A 21,090-nucleotide genomic window follows, 5' to 3' on the forward strand; every position below is an offset into this window, starting at 1 on the left:
AGTGGTGCTGCTGGAGCTGACAGTCCCATGGGAAGATAGCTTGGAAGAGGCCTTTGAAAGGAAGCTCTCCAAGTACACAGGACTGGTCAGCAACTGTCAGCAGGCTGGATGGAGAGCGAGGTGTCTCCCAGTGGAGGTTGGTTGTATGGGATTCGTAGCCCGTTCTTTAGTAGAGGCCTTCAGCGTTTTGGGCATCGAGGGAGAGAGGAAGAGGAGACCCATCCGCAGTACCACCGATGCAGCAGAGAGGGCCTCAAGATGGCTGTGGCTCAAAAGAGGGGAGCCATGGAGTCATAAGTAGCTAGCCATCTGGACACAAGCTGGGGTCTGATCAGCCCCGGTGGGGTCACCTGGAGGAGGTTGTATGATGTTGAAAGACCCGAAACACCCGATGATTCCAGGAACATCACTGAAGATGTGTCCAGAAGCATCAGTAGATGTATGTACACAGCAACAGTCTCTTCCAACTCGTAGTGGCTTGGAAACTAGAAAGGTTGTGACGGCCAGTGTTGTACTTAAATAGGGGTATCTTGGATAGAAATAAGGAGATGTCTAATTGATTTGACTTTGATAAGATTCATATAATTTCCTTGTAATTGAAGATTGATTTCATTAAACTTCTGCGAATAATTCTGAAAAATAAGCAATGTCATGCCTAATAATCTTCAGTTGATTAAGAATGAAGTATTCAAGTCTTCAAGGAATTTTATGCTTTTTTTGAAACTGTGATACAAGCATCTCCTGCAGTTTCAGTTTGAGAGCCTTTCTGACTTCTGTGTGCAACAGCAAGTATTCACATTTTTCATATTTCTCATACAAAGCTCTCAAAATAGTTGAGAATTGAGAGCGTGCTATTTGATTTTATTTAGTGCTGTGATAACAGTATATAATCATTTCTGCAGCTGATCATTTAAATTTCTTGCGACAAGTTGTTATCTATGAATTACGCAGTGAATGGCAGATACATTAGGTACAGCTTTTTTTCATGGGAGTAATAATAACCTCACGGTGGCATCCTGTCAGTGATGTTGTACAAGAATATTGGTGAGCGGAATATCCTTCTCTTTTGAAAAATTGCTCAACAGCCTGAAATATTGATTCCTCTTTCATATCTGTTGTAGTCCCCTTGTAAGTAACAACTCTTGGACCATGCTTTTATCTTTTATGAAGGAAACATAACCAAGAAGCAAAGATTTATTGCCTGGCAAAGTTGACTCGTCCAACTGCAGAGCAAATTCTGCTGTCCTAAGTATGTTGCACAACGTGCTTTCCACATTCTCAGACATTTCAACCATTCATCTTGAAACAACGTTGCTGCTGAGCAGAATCACTTTAATTATTTGATCTGCTGACTTCTGCAAAACCATACTTAGGACCGTACTGATTGCTTGCAGAATCAGTTCTTCTCCATTTATATAGGGCTTTCCAGTAATAAGCAAATAAGTGTATGAAGGATGCAAGCCTTCAGTGTTTTGTTGTGAAATGGTGGCAAACATTTATTTATTTGTTTAGCAATACAGTGTTGCATAGGCCCCTCTGGCCCTTCAAACCATTCTGCCCCATCAAACCCAATTAACCCTAGCATGTGACAGTTTACAGTGACAAGCTAACCTACCCATTACATCATTAGACTGTGAGAGCAAACCAGAGGACCCCTGAGAAAAGCCACGCATTCCATGGGGAGAATGGATAGAATCCCCTACAGAAGGGTACTGAAATTAAACTCTGAACTCCGGAAAACCCCAAGCTGTAAAAGCATCGGGCTAACTGTTACGCTACCATGATGCGCAGCATGTTTTCTGTTTCTAAATGTTTTCACAAAGTGACTGAAAATAAGCCAAGTTCTTGTTTTCTTTATCAGTGTGTATTCTTTTCAAATGTTCAAGAAGCCTGGACAGTTTCATTTCCTCATTGGGCGGGGGGGATAAAAAGCTTTTTTACATAACAGGCATGTTGGCTGCTGTTGTTGCTTGGTGCTGGTGTAAATCCAAATTTTAGATACTCTACAGTATACTGTCTATACTTTTCGTTTCGTTTTGTTTGGTCTGCTTCTGCTATTTTCTTTATGGAATAATGATCATTGTCAATCATGTATTGTTTAAGTCCAACCTCAAGTGCTGCAATCAATAAAGGGGAAGGTTATGGTGTGAAAGCTGAGGCGAAACCTGACTCTGCCTGAAGGTGCATCAAGTAGGACAGCAATATCCCTGTTGGGCAGTGGGCTAGATAAATGTGGTCAAGAATATTTTAAAGGGCTGATTCTGATCTTCACCCCATTAAACGCCATGTCCTAATTCACAGGAGTTGCATCACTGCATGATTACGATACGGGAATTGTACTAGCTTACACTATACAGCAGTAGTGAACAGCAATAATGCTGAGGCTGGGCCCAGAAATAACACAATTTTTTCGGTCCAGATTTCTTGTGATATGCCAAATACAGAAGTGTCACATTGTTTTTCAAAAGCTATAACAGACTTTGGGAAAAGTCTAAGAGAATGGTGGGTTAGCAAGAGATAATCTGTTTTACCTGATCATTGTAATCAATATTGAGGCATTGAGGATCAAATGCTCATAAAAAGTAATTCATTTCTTAAATTAAGCCTGTAATCCCTCAGCTGCCCTCCTTGCTACCCCTTCACTGCCTCTTTATATTTATCATTCCATTAGAAATCCCCATGCCACCAAGGGGACAATATTTCCTACTTTGGGAACTGCTGTTTTAGATCAATCTTCCAGATCCTTGTTGCTGTTCCAATAATTCAACCATCATACCTTTATAGCCAGCATTACCAATGGTGTCTCAGTCCATTTTGAGATCTAATATTTTCATGATCTAGAGCTAGTAGCTAAACATTGTGAAGATGATACACTATAGCACCACAATGGATATGGAAGCAGATTTGAAAGCCTTGAAATTTTCTGAAAATATTAATCTTCACGATTGGGATTACACTAATAAAATTGTATATTTCAGTCAGATATTGATATTGGGGCAGGTTTGGGACATTATACACAGTTGAATACAAGTCCGTTAAGACAGTTAGATAAACCTACACTGACAGATGGACACTATAGTAAAAACTACAAGTATTGAAAAAGAATTTGGACACATCAGGAAAAATGGGGATGAAGCATATGAGGTGAAGATTGACATTTAGGAATTATATTCATGCTTGTGTGGAGAATAAATGGCATTGTGGATGGTTTGGACTGATAGGTCTATCTAACTTTGGTAATTCCCATGCCACAGTGTAATACTTATGTGGTTAGAACATAGAACAGTACAGCAGAATCCAGTCTCTGCCTATCTTTAAGAGTCTGTTAAATGTTCTGAATGTATGCGCCTCTACCACCACCCTGACAGAATGTTCCATGGACCAACTGCTCTCTACTTCAAAAAACTTACCTCTGATATTCTCCACATACTTCCCTCAGTTACCTTAAAATTATGCGCTCTTGTATTAATCATTTTCACCCTTGGGAAAAGACGCTGGCTGTCAACTAAAGCAATCCTGTAAAGTCCTGTTAAGTTTTTAAATAATCTATCACCAGTGGCTTAATTTTTAGATGTCATTATTAATTTTTAATATGAATTTTTTAGATCTCAGAGATCCTCTTTTAACTGTTTTCTTTTTCTAGTTGGATGTTATTATTGCTGATTTGGATGGAGGTACCATTAAAATACCAGAATGTATTCATCTCTCTCAGTTGCCAGAGCCTCTATTACATCAAACACAAGAAGCACTTTCTCTTGTAAGTTGGATTTCTGATTAAAAACATGGTTTTAAAAAAAGTATTATTTACATTTGTAATTTCAGTTCATGAAAATGTTGATTTAGTCTGGTCTTTTGTTGTCTCAGTAATTGCTGTGGCAATAATTTTAACAGTTCCTCCTCACCCCCTTCTTAGTTTAATGATGCCATCTGGCATGAGTAGTGATGGTTTACTTTTCTACAGTTGTTGTCATTGTTATAGAATCAGCCATGCCTTTGTTTTTTTATCCCAACAGATTTTTATCAAAAACTCAGTATCTTTTCCACTCTTTCCCAGTTCATTCTGAATCTCTGTTATCTTTTTCCTCAGCTTTTGACTGTTCTACAAATTGTATAATTTTTTTACTGTCTTTGGCATTTTCAACTATACCTCCAAGCTAGAAATGCCAAGCTAGAAATGCTGTGTGTATGTTGATGCTCTCTTGTTTTTAGCTACACAAATATCTCACACATTTTCAATGATAGCCAGTATCAATAACAGCAAAAAAAAATCATGTTCTTCACCTACAATCTCATACTTGTTGTTTATTGTTATCAACTTTTAGTCTGGATCAGTTTGGTTACCTGCCTAACCAATTATCATGCCCTTTATATTTGAATCTCTTTAGTCTAATTTTCATGTGTTTCCATGGTGAATGAGTGAATCAATATGTAGTTTGCTGTAAAGAATATATGTACTGTTCTCTTTCTGGGCATCTGATAGAAAACAGTGATTAGGAAAATTTGGGCTAAATCTTGTTGATAAATACCAATTGTTCATGGCATGCAGTTGGTAGTTTACTGTGCAAACATATCTAAATGTAGAAGTCTTGAACTTAGAATCTTGACAGTGAGCGTGTCAGTGCATTCCACCACTGCACACTGCATTTGAGAATTCTGATGGAAGACATGGATCCCAAACAGGTTTGATCCTACCCTCATGATCTTTCAGCCCATTCTCTTCAACGATGATTTTTACAGATTTCAGCAGATAGATAAGAACATGGGAAAATTACATTTTTTAACTTGCCTGTGTTTGCATTGTTTTTTAAATCCAAGTGACTGCGTGATATTAGATTATTTTCAAATTTTTATTTTGAAAAATCATTTATTCATTTTTAATAGTTTTTGAATGCTCAGCAATGAAAGGGATTGAATCTTCATGAGATTCCATGTGAGCTCTTATGCATGCTTTGGTAACAGAGAAGTGCATGTGTAATAGCGACTCAGTTGGAGTTGCAAGGGAGCTTTGCAGATAGCTGCATGTTTAGATTTTCTAGTAGACCTACATCATTTCATCAATTACTTCATCTTTGAATTGAATTTTGCAATTTAATTTGAATTCATTTCCACTGAAAACTCATTTAGATCATAAGATAATGCCGTAAGATTTAGTACCATAACCATTTATCAGTCATGTCTACCTTGTCCTTGCAAATCTCCTGACAATATCTAACTATTTTTCTAAAGCCTAGAATGTTCTAAACTACTGCAGTGGTGTATAGATGCTAATGAGTGTATTGATGATGGGCCTGAAAATTTGTATGCTTAGGGTGTGGCGCGGGGGCAGTCGTGGGGCGGAGCAGATCGAAACGTGTATTACAGTGGTCGTCTTGGGTAGTCAGTGAAAAGATACATAGAGGAAATTGGCTGATTAGGTTGTTGGGTGGAGGCAGAACTCTGGAAACCTGGTGAACTTCAAGCTCAAGTTAAGCAAGAATTATAAAGTGCTCGGGGTGAGTAGCTTAAAGCATCCCACTGAAGTTGAATGAGGGGCAGTAGCTAGGGCCTACTCAGAGGAAGTCTCTTTTGGTCTCTCAAAAGCAGCTCCTGCAGACACTTTGTGTATATGAAATAGCTTGTTGAAGGCATGGCCCCATCCAATGTAAATAGAAATTCTAGAAATGGCAACCAGACATGGACTGTATATTGTTGGACACCACTGTGGCCCACCACACATTACTGAACAATTATGCCAGAGAAACCTGCAACAAGTCGTGCTCCGTCCTGGATTTTTCTGTTTGAAATTAGATTAAAAATTATATGAAGGCATGATGTTATGGGGGCTTTTTTTCTCAGCTATAGTTACTCCACCAGTGTTTATTTCTATAGCACTGCTTCATTCCAGTTTTGTATCTTCTCAACAAGACCAGTGAATCAAGTTCTGAATGAGACCATGGAAAAATGAATTTAAAAAAATCTTCTTAGCCGGTTTTATTACTGTCAAAGCAAATGCAAATGTATCTTAATTGACAATGATTTAATGACATAAGCCTTTTCTTTCAGCTTCGATTTCACCAGTCCCAATTGCAAAGCCTTCCCAAGATTGTCGCTGATGTTGGACACAACTTTGTACATCATTGATGTTCCATTTAACTTTAATCTTTGTGTCAAAGCTAGTACCAATACTTTTTATAAACATTACCTATCTCCAGTTATCCTTTGCCCTACAAGTTTCTCATATCTCTGGCTTAATTTCTCCAATTTATTTTTCAAATTTGAAAATTAAAGAATTTAAAATTGGCCAAAGGATAGAGTTGTGGTGAATGGCTATTGTTTGGTACGGAGCATGTTATGCATTGGTATTTGTCAAATTTATTGCTAGGAATGCTGCTGGTTTTGCTGTACATTGATGATTTGAATGTGGTCATTAGGCCAGATTCAAAATGTGTGCATGGCATAAAACAGAAATGTAGTAAACTTGAAGATGATAGTAGGCTTGTGAGAGGGCAGAGAAAGACTGATGGGATGGTCGGACATATGAGAAAATAAATTTAGTATGGAAAGTAGAAAGTGATATAATCAGCAAAAGAATGTAAGAAAGAATACAAAGTAAATGGTAAAATTTGAAAGGCAGTGTGATAACGTGAAGGCCTGGTGATGTTTTGTGCATGAATAATTGAAGACAGTATGTTAAGTGAATAGAACAGTTAATCAAGCATTTGGGATTACTGAGTTTATGAAGTGCCAAAGAATGCAAAGCGCAGAATATTATTACTGTAGTTTGGCTCCCATTTGACTACGTTGAATTCTGAACTGACTTGTTGACATGAATGCAGAATGAAGTTATAAGGATGTTTCCAGGAATGGTGTTTTACAGGATCAAGGAAAGAGTATTTGTATCTGCTTGCTCAGAATGTAGATTAAAAAGGAGCAAACAGCGAGTTGTAGCATGAAGACAATTTTTTTCTGTGCTGTGGTTGAGATTTGGATGGCATTAGCTGATAATATGGACAGTATGGCTGCATTGGTAGCTAACACAAAGGTATTAGATAAACAATTTAAGCTTTAAATCATTGTAAATAAACATAGAAATGGGAAGGAGTAAGAGGGATAGCACTATCTGTGTTGTTCTTTGAAAGCTTGCTCAAACTTAATGGGCTTAATGTTCCAGTTCTTTCGAGAATAAATTCAGAATTTTCATTATTGTTAATAAGTATCTCAAATAAGTTCTCCTCACATCTTGAGGCACCCACTCAGTGATTCAGGAACAGCTTTTACCCCTCTGCCATCCAATTCCTAAAGGGACGTTGAACCCATAAAACATTACCTCACTTTTTAAATATGTATATTATTTCAGTTTCTGCACGATTTTAATCTGTTCAATATATGTATACAGCAATTTATTTATTTTCTTCTATATTATGTATTGCATTGAGCTGCTGCTGCTAAGTTAACAAATTTCACAACACATGCCAGTGATAATAAATCTGATTCTGATCTGTGTATCAGCTGTTTATTCAATCATGTGATTGCCCTTCTTAGAAGCTTATCAAAGCTCACTGATCTGGCAAAGCCATTTGTGACCTCCTTTAATTATTCTGCTTCTTAGTTTCCATTTTCATCTCTTTGCACTTTTTGTCTGTTGTCTGGTATTCCTTTTAGCACTTGCTATATTCCAGAGCCAAAAACTCTTGCAAGCACAGTTATTATGGCAACACGTTTTTGTCCATTTGCTCCATCTGCAACTTTGGCAATGGTCACTGTTTATTGTGTTAATATATATACATCTGTTAAATTATGATAGTTTTGATTTTGAACATATAATTCAATCCAATATTATTGCTGTTTATCATTTTTCAGTTTTGGTTTTCTTTGTAATTTAGTGAGCAGTAATTAAAAATGAGAAACTCTCATCTCTCAGGTTATAAATTATCAATCTCTCATCATGCATTGATATCGCCAAAGCAGATTTACTTGAGCTAGAGGTTAATTGTTTGAATAGCACTAAATTCCATGCTGGTTAAGGAGATTGTGATTATTTAATAATGTGATGAACATCTGAACTGTTATTTTTTTTAGGTTATTCATCCAGATCTGGAGGTAGCTGATTATGCTTTTCCCCCTGTTCGTACTGCTCCTTCTAACCTTCGAATGTTGGTATGTGTAATAAATTCGCCAAATTTCTTTTCCTTCATTCAAGTTGTATGAAACTAATAATTTTAACTTTTTTTCCTCTCTAGGATAAGGAAATCAGGGCAGTATTTCTTAGATTGTTTGCACAGCTCTTTCAGGGGTATCGATCGTGCTTGCAACTGATTCGAATTCATCCTGAACCTGTGATACACTTTCACAAGGTCAGTAACAAACCATCAGTAACTGGGTCTTGGAAATATTTAGTACTATCCTGGGAGTTTTTCGTCATGTACTACTGACATTATTGGAGCGTGCATGGTTGTGTGACAAGGCAGCAGTTTACTCATTTTTATTTTAACATGATTGTTGAATTTGTATGCTAAAAAACAAGTAATTTCTTGGAGGTGTGGAATTTTCCTCATTGATGTTGCAACTCTGAAATAGGAGACAGAGGTTCTTTTACTGACTGGTGGATCTTGGTGATTCTTTGTAGAAGTTTGACACCAGTGTGTTTGAGTGGTTGAAATGCTCACTCTGCTTTTGACTGGAAAGGTTAGAAAATGATGCAAATGGAGTGTTATTTTTGAGATAACTGTAGAAGCATCATTTCAGGGTGAAAGTAGGTTTATGCTAATTACAGACAGGCCTAACTCCTTTTGGAGGAATGTATTTTCTTACAACCAAAAGAAAACAGAGGCTTGAATTTTCCTATTTGTTGTAGTGATAATTTTATACCAAATTCAGTCTGTCCAAAGCTTAAACATCCTTCAGAAAGCTTGTTTAATTACGCTGACTGTAGGAATTCTTTACATATTTATGGTTTGGTATTAATAATTTAGGTACTTCAGCCTTAAAACAATTATCTGTTAATCCATGTAAAGTGAATGTGGAGTAATTCTGAAAAGAGCTCTGGAAAATTAGTGGGCCAAATACAAACTCAAAATCCGCAAACGCAACTAAAGAAATGTATTCTTAAATACATTTAAAGGCAAATGGTGACAAAATAGACAAGGTAAGAGTGTCTAAATATCCTGTAGAGGAGAAGGGGAATGATCTCATAAGACTGAATGTTAAAGAAGTACAGAAACACAGACCATAGTTGAACAAAAATACAGAACAAATATTTGCAGCAAAAGCTGAAGATTACAGTAAAATATAAATTTAATGGAAGTCTTTTGTAGGCTGAAAGTGATCAAAGCAAATAAATCTCCTGGGACAGTAGGTACTTTCCATAGTTTTGGAAGGCATTGAGGATAAAATTTCTGAGGCACAAACAATTGCATTTAGGATGTCATTAGCTTTGAAAATTATGCCACTGTTCAGAAACTGATATGAGATGCAGGGCATGACAAACTCATTTGCTTTATATACAATATGTTGAAAATAAGGGGATTTCAGATATTAAATGTGAAGAGCTCTCCTGTAAGAATCCTGCACAAATTGCCCATGGTGGATTTGGAGATCTTGCCTGGGCAACCCTTCATTAATTCTTTAATGGCGTCCTCTATATTAGAATGTAAGTCATAGGAACAGAATTGAGCCATTCAGCACATCAAGTCTGCTCTGCCATTCCATCATGACTTAGATATTATCACTGTCAAGTCCATTCCCCTGCCTTCTCCATGTAGCCTTCGACAGCCTTACAAATTAACCACTTCTTTAAATATACCAAATGACCTTGCCTCCAAAACCACCTGTGGCAATTAATTCCACAGAATCACCACACCTTGGCTAAAGAAATTCCTCCTCATTTCTGCTCTAAAGAGACATCCTTCTATTCTTAGGCTGTACCCTCTGACCTGAGACACCCCCACTACAGGAAACATCTTCTCCATGTCCATTCTATCTAGGCTTTTCAATGTTACATGAATGTAGACACACAAAAGGCATTTGTTAGAGTTCCATACCAAATGCTGTTGGTTATGATTTGAAAATGGATTTAAAAATGAATAATAGGATAGCAAGTATATTTATCAGTGTTGCTTTGGTGTAGAGAGTGAAATATTTGGTCTTTGTGTGGAATCACTGATTGTTTAAATTGACAGTTATGGCCTGGACATGAAAAGTTAATAGAAAGTTGAATTTGTATATATTGCATAATAAGAGAGCTGGTAGAATTAAAGTTCAAATTGCTGAATGGTTTAAATTTTTTAAAAGAAGGTCAAAAGAGTAATAGTATGTAAAATTAAATGCTGACGAAACCTATCATTTTTTTAAAACAAAAGCTGTGGTATCCAGTGATGAAATGAAAAGATAGCTAGAAGTCTTTGTAACTTTGCCAGTGAACCTAACTACGACAGGACAATAGCCAACACCCCAAAGTATAATTGATGGATTTGACCAAAAGGAAGTTGTATTAAGCTGTGATAATACTATGCCTAGTTTTGCTAACCTGAAAACAATGCAGTTAAGTATTACAATTAAGATTCTTGTTAGCAAAGATCCAAATGAGTCAAAGAAAGTTGAAATATGATTTTTGTAGGTTACGTTGTAGGGATCAGCTGGTTATCATATTGACTGTTTCAGAATGTTAAAAGAACTGATTGATAAACCCAAAATCCAGACTTGTATAATTACCACTGAGGCGCAAGTCAAACTTGGGAAAGATAAATTTAGGATTCATATTTTAGATGATTCCTCCAAACCCACAAAGTAATCATTTTTTGGAGTGAATTGCAGCTAAAGGTCTAAAATCATTTTTTAAAAAACTATTGAATATGAGGAATGCATGCAATAAACAATGGATGTTTCAAGCCGAGGCCCTTTATCAGCCACACGTGATGAAGTGTCTCAGCCTGAAATGTTGACTGTTTATTCCTCTCTGTTTATGCTGCCTGACCTGATGAATTCTTTCAGCACCCACCGTGTATGTGTCCTCAAGATTTCCAGCATCTGCAGAATCTCTTGTGCCGTTGAATATGACACTGGTCTATCTTAGTTAGGTTTCTTAAAGAGCTGAATTAAGATTTATTCCTTTTGCCAACAGAGTGATCGAATCAAGAGTTATGTTGGCAGTTTAAAAAGTTTTGCTGTATTACATATTTAGTTTCCCCAACAATGTTCAATGAGAGGAAAGTTGCTGCAAAAAACATTTTAGGTCTCACCAGACTTCAAGTAAGTCAGTAATAGATGAAAGATTAATTGTGTTGAAAATATTTGTCCCATTCTTAAATATTTGAGATAACTTATGGAAAGATTTCCCATGATTTTCAATTTAATTGAACTGTTGTTAAATGCAATAATACTATTCCAGTTTTTATGTTAATCATTTTTTATAAGTGAGAATTTCGGTTGTGATTGCGTCCAAAAGGCGAGAAACATTCTTATACGCATGAGCACTAAGTTGTGCTGAAAATAGTGGACAGCAATTTTGAAGTCAGGTACCTGACTGAAGTTGAGTATTGGAGAGAAATTTAGTTGACTTGTTTTCAAAGACAGGCCTGATCAACTCAGATGTTTAACTTTGACATTATGTTTGAAAGTAATTCATATAGACTCATCTCCTTTCCAACTGGGATTAGTACGTCAGTGTGTCTAAAATGGTGAGGAACATTGTAGAATCAATGACATGGGCATTTTTTAGTCATTGATTCAAAGGTTCATATATTATCAAAATATACAACTCTGATATTCTTCAGTTCTCCGGGTAGACACGAAACCAAGAAAGAACAAGAAAAGAAAGGCAGCACCATCATCAACCCCCAAATTCCACCATCCTGCATAAAAATCGAGCAAAACGGATCAAGCACATCAATCCCCCAAATCATATAAAACAAAAATATTTTGTCTTGATCTTTTGAAGGAAGTTATAGTGAGGAATTACAAGAAGATCAGTTTGGTTAGGCAATTGGTGATTTCACCATCCTATATGTATAGTTTTCATTTTGATTTAATATGCTTTTGTGCAAATTTTCTTTCTGTTTATCTGAGTTGCATTATGATGACCATTATTGCCATCTTCAGTGATAGCTATGTATAGAAAAAGATCAGTATAGTACAGGAACAGGTCTTATTGCCCATGATATGTGCCTTCACATTGTCTTTATCCCTCCAGTGTCTGCATACTCATGTGTCTACCTAAAACCTCTTAAATGCTACTACTTACTTGGCAGCACATTCCAAACACCCACTGCTGTGTGTGTGTAAAACAAAAAAAAAAATTAAGATATCCTTTCTAAATTTTGTTCACTTAGTGACTAATGTAGGCAAATTTCTGAAGTTTTATCTCATTAGAGTGCACTGAATAAAAAGTACTGCTGTTCTGATGGAACAATGCAAGAGTCCATATGGTTGTCATGTATATTTTGGACGTCAGTACAGTGTAAGTATCCATTGCAGCAGAACAATGTTTCCAGCCTCCAGAAGAGTCAGAATAGCTTTCATTTCTAATCTTCACTGTCCATCATTGATTGTTTTTGTAATATAAGTCTTGTAGCCTGGGGAAAGATACACTTGCACGACAACAAATACTTGTGTTTTATAATTCCTTTATTTATATTAGATGTTTTAATGCAGAACAAGGGTATTGAAATAAAAACAACGAAATGAATTGGAAAAAAAACACAGTTCCTGCTGTTACAATCTTGGCTTAATTTCGGTCTACACCCTTGTTACATATTCAGTATGGAAAATAACTAAAACAAAATATACGAAACCAATATGGTAGTGGCAATTCTAAAAGAACACTAGAAACGACATTAGAATCCCACCAACCATGTACCTTATACACAACATCAAAAATATGAATAAGTACATCTCATCTTAACTAAGAGAGATACGTGCTTAACTTCCAAACACATGTAGGCTAGACCTTGAAACGAATTCTTCTCACTCATGCTGTGTGTACGGAGATTAACACATTCACACTATTCTGTTACATTCGCATTCAGTCATGAAACAATAACACAAAAATAAACTTTTACAATATATTGCCTTGTAGTTGAAGTACTAAAAAGACTAACTTTCTAGGCGGATAAGGAACATCACCCAATCAAGCAATCCTGCGCTGATCAATTTACTCGTAAAAATCTTTCCTCACCAAACCTGGGAAAAGTACTCGAATGTTGTTCTCTCTAGAACATGGCAACTCTTTGTTCTACTCCATACCTGCAAAATGACGTCACCATTTTCTCTTAAAGGCACAGGTAGCTATTTTAGCATTACTAAGGTGAATACATAAGTGTACTTTAACAATTAAAAAAAAGATATTCAGCGCTCACCTGGTTACATAAGTTTTAAAAATTCCTAGCACCTGATATATTCTTAGTGAAAATAGTCAGATTGGTAGTGGTGGGTTGCTTTCCAGTTTAAAAGACTGTGCCAGTGGTGTGCCACAGGGATTGGTGCTGGACATGGTTCCCCCTCAGTTGCACGCGGCCACACGGTAACTGAAATGCTCCTGCACACGTTGCCTTTGTTGCCGTTCAGCTGGAATTTTCTTTTATAAAATGCTAATATAATTTTGAAATTATGCTGATATGATTGTGAAATGCTCTGTAATTATATTAATGAAAATAAACCATAAAGTTTTAAAAATAAATATACCACACCATTTTCTTTGTAACATTTTAGAGCTTCAACTTATTTATGTTGTCAGTGTTTCAAGTTACAGAGACCTTCCGTTGGTTGGGTCGACCCTGGATGTTGCGTCACCAGCTGCTTACTTGATATGCAAGGCACTAGGTATTGGAAAGCAAGCTGTTCTCCCGGTAGCTGGCTCCCCCTCTCCATGTAGCTGATTAATTCAAAAGACATCAGAGACTTATACAGTTTGGCGCCAGTGGTGTTGCAGGAGGTGCCAGTCAGTATTGACCTCAACGTAAGGGACTCCAGCTCTGGATTTTTCCTCGGGGTTTGCTGGTGAAGACTTCCCCATGAGTGGATATAGCCTCAAGGCAGTGGAGGTTTGAGATCAGAGTTTTTCTTTTGTATGAGATGTGAACCATACATGGCTAATGAACTCCATATGCTTGAAGTGACTTTTTTTAATGCAGCTGTAACTCGCCTTTGCCCCATCTCCTGTCAGTGGAAATGGTTCCACCAGGCTTAGGAGATAAGCCACATGTGAAGGCCAGGAGCTGGACTTGATTGTCAGAGGCTATTTGAGATGCATGCCTCAGGAAACACTTAATAGGTAGCGGTAGTTTATCCTCGCTATCATCCTCTGGCTATAATAACCTTAAGGAACCATTCAAGTTACAACGATGTTACAAATTGTAACAATAAACACAGAATGTAAATCGGTTGCTTATTGTTAGTAGACTGCCAGCCTGGTGAATGCTGACACCATAATATGCCTATTACAAAAAATATTTTAAATGCCTTGCAACTTTCAGGCCGTGGAATCATTTCCTGCTCAGAGGAATGGTTGGTCCACAGAGCTGTAAGAAAAAGTATTAGACGGAGCATTGGTGCTGAGTCCTTCTGTTGTTTGGCATATACAGTGGCATGCAGAAGTTTAGGCACCCCGGTCAAAACTTCTGTTACTGTGAATAGCTGTGCGAGTAAAAGATGACCTGATTTCCAAAAGGCATTAAGTTAAAGATGACACATTTCTTTAACATTTTAAGCAAGAAAACTTCTTTATTTCCATCTTTTACATTTTTAAAATAACCAAAAAGGAAAAGAGCCCAAAGCAAAGGTTTGGGCACCCTGCATGGTAGTACTCAGTAACACCTCCTTTGGCAAATATCACAGCTTGTAAATGCTCTTTGTAGCCAGCTAAGAGTCTTTCAATTCTTGTTTGTGGGATTTTCGCCCATTCTTCCTTGTAAAAGGCTTCTAGTTCTGTGAGATTCTTGGGCCGTCTTGCATGCACTGCTCCTTTGAGGTCTATCCACAGATTCTCGATGATGATGCTTAGGTCGGGACTGTGAGGGCCACGGCAAAACCTTCAGCTTGCGCCTCTTGAGGTAGTTCATTGTGGATTTTGAGGTGTGTTTAGGTTCATTATCCTGTTGTAGAAGCCATCCTCTCCATCTTCAGCTTTTTTACAGACAGTGTGATGTTTGCTTCCAGAATTTGCTGGTATTGAATTGAATTTATTCTTCTCTCCAGCAATAAATGTTCCCCGTGCCACTGGCTGCGACACAAGCCCAAAGCATGATCGATCCACCCCCGTGCTTAACAGTTGGAGAGGTGTTCTTTTCATGAAATTCTGCACCCTTTTTTCTCCAAACATACCTTTGTTCATTGCGGCCAAAAAGTTCTATTTTAACTTCATCAGTCCACAGGACTTGTTTCCAAAATGCATCAGGCTTGTTTAGATGTTCCTTTGAACCTTTTGAATAGAACTGTTTGGCCGCAATGAGCAATTAAATACCATCAAATCCTGGAAGTAAACATCACACCATATGTAAAAAAAAAAGCTGAAGCCGAAAAGAGGACGGCTTCTACAACAGGATAATGAACCTAAACACACCTCAAAATCCACAATGGACTACCTCAAGAGGCACAAGCTGAAGGTTTTGCCATGGCCCTCACAGTCCCCTGACCTAAACATCATCGAGAATCTGTGGATAGACCTCAAAAGAGCAGTGCATGCAAAATGGCCCAAGACTCTCACAGAACTAGAAGCCTTTTGCAAGGAAGAATGGGGGAAAATCCCCCAAGACTCTTAGCTGGCTACAAGGAGTGTTTTCAAGCTGTGATACTTGCCAAAGGAGGTGTTACTAAGTACTGCCATGCAGGGTGCCCAAACTTTTGCTTCGGGCCCTTTTCCTTTTTTGTTATTTTGAAACTGTAAAAGATGGAAATAAAAAAGCAATCTTGCTGAAAATATTAAAGAAATGTGTCATCTTTAACTTTATGCCTTTTGGAAATCAGGTCATCTTTTACTCACTTAGCTATTCACAGTAACAGAAATTTTGACCAAGGGTGCTCAAACTTTTGCATGCCACTATGTAATGAGTTAGATGAGAATGTAGGTGGCATGATTGGTACGTTTATGGGTGACACCAAATTTGATGTTATGGTGGACAATGATGAAGGTTTCCAAAGTTTACATACGTCAGCACAAAAATGAACTGAGAACTTGGGGAAGGGAAAAGCATGTGAAATTTAATTCAGACAAATGTGAAGTATAGTATTTTGGGGATTTAAACCAGGGCTAACATTTCATGTGAATTGTTGGGCCCTAGCGGACGCTATTTAATAGAGAGACCTAGAGTACAAGTACATAGTTCCCTGAAAATGATGACAAAATCACACAAGGTAGTGAAAGGGGAATATGGTGAGGATAGACCTTCGCAGTTGGGGAGGTAGTACTAGAGTTGGGATGTCACATCGTTGGTAAAACTGTACTGGAATACGTGCAGTTCAGATCCCAGTGCTCTAGGGAGGATGTGACTAAGCTGAAAAAAGTACAGAAAGGGTTCACAAGGATGTTGCCATGACTGGAGGCTTGAGTTATAAGGAGACCCATTCCACCGAGATGCAACACAGCGCCTCATAGGAAGTCATTCCTGCCTGTGACCATCAAACTTTACAACTCCTCCCTTGGAGGGTCAGACACTCTGAGCCAATAGGCTGGTCCTGGACTTATTTCCTGGCGTAATTTACTTATTACTATTTAACTATTTATGGTTTTATTACTATTTATTATTTATGGTGCAACTGTAACGAAAACCAATTTCCCCCGGGATCAATAAAGTATGACTATGACTATGAAGCCACTGCCTAGGCTGGGACTGTTTTCCCCTGAGTGAAGTAGGCTGAGTTTGTGAAGTTACCATAACTGGAGAAACTGAAAGGTTTGAAGGTGGATAAGTCATCTGGAACAGATGATGTACACCCCAGGGTTCTGAAGGAGGTGGCTGAAGAGATTGTGGGGGCATAAATAAAGATCTTTCAAGAATTAGTAGTCATCTTTTCATTCGATTCTGGAATGGTTCTGCAAGAATGGAAAATTGCAAACGTCATTCCATTCTTCAGGAAGGGGGAGAGGCAGAAGAAAGGAAGTTATGGGCCAGTTATTCTGACCTCAGTGGTTGGGAAGATGTTGAAGTCAATTATTAAGGATGAGATCTCAGGGTACTTGGCTGTAGTCGGCATGATTTCCTCAAGAGAAAATCTTGCCTGACAAACCTGTTGAAATTCTTTGAAGAAATAACAAGCAGGATATACAAGGGAGAATTGGTTGATGTTGTGTACTTGGATTTTCATAAGGGTTTTGACAATGTGCCCCAAGTGAGGCTGCTTAATAAGCTAAGATCCCATGGTATTACCGGAAACATTCTAGCATGGATAAAGCAATGCCTGATTGGGAGAAGGCAAGGAGTAGGAATAAAGGAAGCATTTTTAGTTAGCTGTCAGTGACTAGTGGTGTTCCATAGGGGTTTGTGTTGGGATTGCTTCTTTTCACATTATGTGTCAGTGATTTGGATGATGGAATTGATGGCTTTGTTGCAAAGTTTGCAGACGATATGAAGGTAGATGGAGGTGCAGGTCGTTTTGAGGAAGTAAGCTACAGAAGGAAAATGGGTAAAAAAAATGGCAGATAGAAAATAGTGTTGGGAAGTGCATCGTCATGCACTTTGGTGGAAGAAATGAAAGGATTAACTTTTCTAAATGGAGAAAAAAATACAAAAACTTGAGTAGCAAAGGGGCTTGGGAGTCCTTGTGCAGGATTCCCTAAAGGTTAATTTATAGGTTGAGTTTGTGGTGAGGAAGGCAAATGCAATGTTAGCTTTCATTTCAGGAGGACTAGAATATAAAAGCAAGGATGTAATGTTGAGACTTTATAAGGCACTGGCGAGGCCTTACTTGGATTATTGTGAGCAGTTTTGCTGAAACTGAAAGGGGTTCAAAGGTAGTTCACAAAAATGATTGCAAGATTCACTGCAATTCAGAAGAATAAGGGGTAAGCTTATTGAAGCCTATGGAATGGTGAAAGGCCTTGATAGAGTGGATGTGGAAAGAACGTTTCCTATAGTGAGAGGGTCATGGAGCAGAGCACACAGCCTCAGAATAGAGGGGTGTCCTTTTAGAATGGAGATGTGGAGGAATTTCTTTAGCCAGAGAGTGGTAAACCTGTGGACTTCTTTGCCACAAGCAGCTGTGGAGGCTAAGTCTTTATGTATATTTAAGGTAGAGGTTGATAGATTCTTGATTGGTCAGGGCATGAATGGACACAGGGAGAACATTGGGGCTGGGAGAAAAATTGGACCAACCATGATGAAATTGTGGAGCAGACTCAGTGGGCCAAATGGCCTAATTCTGCTCCTATATCTTATGGTTTTATGGTTTATAGTGGTTTATAAAATGATGAGGAGCATAGATGGATGGGCTTTTCCTGAGGGTAGCGAAGTCTAAATCTAGAGAGAATATGTGTAAGGAGAGGAATTTGAGGGAGATGAGGTGCAAATGTTTCACATAGTGGATGGTGCATGTTTGGAATGAGATGTCAGATGAAGTAATAGAGGCATGTAGAATTAAACATTTAGAGGACATTTGGATAGGTTCATGGAGAGCAGAGGTTTAGTGTGTTATGGGTAAAATGCAGGCAAATTAGACCAGCTCAGAAAAAGAGCATCATAGGCATGGAAGAGTTGGCCAAAGGGCCTGTTTTTTTTTGTGTTATAACTCTATAATACTCATAGACAGCTTAATGGTTGTATGGCAGGCATTGTACGTTTGTAATAAAGTTCCATGGTAGAGAATTTACAAGGTATGTTTTAATATTCAATTACATACCAGCAAGTATTGTTATGACAGCATGTAATGATTTTTTTTTTAAACTGAACACAAAAAATATACTGCCAGCGTATAAATATGCAGCATGGGATTTAACAGAATAAGAACCTGGTAGCTTTTAGTGAAGTGTATTTGAACAAATTATGGTCAGAAGCACAATGAAGGTATCTAAGTCTGAAATGGACAATAGAATTACATATCATTTTTACACTTACTTTGTTCTGTATGTTTCCACATTTAGCTGTTTAGTTTTTAACATAGTAAACCTTACCCGTGTTTCTGCATTGGAAATAAAGTTTGTCAAAGGTTTAGAGTTGCACAAAGGTATCTGCACAATTTAATTCTGCACTCCTGGGTTAAAATGAGTCCAGTATTTCAAGAATCAAGATGAAAGATCCGAGGTTATTAAAGGTCATTTCCAGTACACAAGTGTAAAGGAAAACAAAATAATTGTTACTCCAAATCCAGTGTAGAATTTAAAAGCACATTAAGGTAGAGAATATAATAATAAAAACAGAAATAATTATCAATATGCATAATTTATATACATAGATGGATTATATGTAAATAAAGTGATACTAGGTAAAGGAGTGTATATACATAAAGGTGATGCTGACAGTAAATGATAAAGTTGTGGTGGGTGGGTTAGTGGGTGAAGGTGTTGATCAGCTGTACTGTCTGGGGGAAAATAACTATTTTTCATTTGATGGTCCTGGCATGGAAACTACATAGTTTTCTCCCTGATGGAAGTGGGACAAACAGGCCATGAGCTTGGTGGGTAGCATCCTTTATGATATTGCTGGTCTTTGTCCAACACTTTTCTGTATATATTTTCTTGATGGTGGGTAAGCTGGTGCAGCTGATGCGTGAGGGAGTTTTGACTACCCAACTGTAAAGCCTTCCTGACCACTTCAGTGCAGTTTCGGTACCATACAGTGATACAGCATGTTAGGATGCTCTCTACTGCGCATCTCTAGGTGGATGCAAGTATTGGAAGTGCATAGTCCAACTCTCTTCAGCATTCTCAGGAAGTAGAGGTGTTGATAAACTGTTTGAATATGCACATATGTCAAGAACCACTACAAAAATAACAGCCAAGTTTTTGTTGGGGAGAAATGACAGGAGTTGATTGTATTTTACAAAGAGCCTTATAAAATAAAACATTTTAAAAATAGACCGTAATAAAATTGGAAAATTATACCTGTTTGCATTTTCATCATCTTCAACAAATTTAAAGGCTTACATTTTTTATTTTCCACTGCCATCAAAAATATAGTTTTCTACCTTGTTGGCTTAAATCCTAATCAGTTGTAATAGTTGAGAGTGCAGGATTTTTTTGTATGTGAAATAATCTCATTTGGAATCAACCTTATAAAATACCCTAGTTGCTTTTCTTACTCAGCATGCCAATAACATGTGTGGCCTGTCACCTTCAGTTGTAACACATTTTAAATTTACAAAATTCTTTTCATTAATAATCCTTGAGGAAATAAAGTTGTAATTGAATGTATTTGCATAATAGCCCCAAGAGTAATTGTATTTACTAAGCATCCAACAAAAACTAAGACTTGTGGTGCCATTGACCATGAATCCCAGCATCTGTTGTATGCTTCGTAAATCCAATTTTTGTTATTTTTATTTCCCACTATGTTATGCATTCAAAAGGACATTAATTGAATATCATTCACTGATATTTTTCAAAGTTGAGGCTCACGTGTGAAATGGAAAGTGATGCTCAGTGACGAACAAATCTATTGTTATTTATTTGAAAATATTTGGTCATTTTGCAGGCAGCCTTTCTGGGACAACGTGGATTGATTGAAAATGACTTTTTGACAAAGGTTCTTGATGGAATGGCATTTGCAGGATTTGTGTCAGAAAGGGGACCTCCCTACAGATCTTGCGATTTGTTTGATGATGTAAGAATTTTCTAGCATTCCTTTATTCTCTTTTTAAAATATTTCAATGATTATAGTTTTAGGAGTGTTTTACGTTATGAATGTTATTGAAATGACTTGTGCTAGTATTTTAACAATCAAAATGGTTTGAATAATTGCTTTGTGCATGTGTTATAAATTACTCCTAGTCCCATTAGCTTTACTTGATAGTTAGGTTTCCAAGAATTGCTTTCAGTGTTATGCAGGCAATAATAACATGCTATTTTGGAATGTTCCCTTCTGGCATCATTGTTTTCTATTTAGCCTTGATCTTGACCAATAAACCTCATTTTGCTTTTGATTGTGGTTTAGATTCTCTCCAAGTTGGCGCAAAGAGCGACTACTTAAT

General features: G+C 37.4%; 1 protein-coding gene across 2 annotated transcripts in view; it reads left to right on the forward strand.

Annotated features, from left to right (window-relative positions):
* Window positions 1-21,090, forward strand: part of sbf2 (SET binding factor 2) — a 569,459-nt gene that overhangs the window by 296,426 nt on the left and 251,943 nt on the right. For both annotated transcript variants that reach the window (XM_063061848.1, XM_063061849.1), the window contains exons 9-12: window positions 3,644-3,757; window positions 8,059-8,136; window positions 8,220-8,333; window positions 20,595-20,723. In XM_063061848.1, the coding sequence (XP_062917918.1) occupies window positions 3,644-3,757; window positions 8,059-8,136; window positions 8,220-8,333; window positions 20,595-20,723 (435 nt within the window). The remainder of the gene's footprint in view (window positions 1-3,643; window positions 3,758-8,058; window positions 8,137-8,219; window positions 8,334-20,594; window positions 20,724-21,090) is intronic.

This window comes from Mobula hypostoma, chromosome 11 (assembly GCF_963921235.1).
Source record: "Mobula hypostoma chromosome 11, sMobHyp1.1, whole genome shotgun sequence".
Lineage (NCBI taxonomy): Eukaryota > Metazoa > Chordata > Chondrichthyes > Myliobatiformes > Myliobatidae > Mobula > Mobula hypostoma.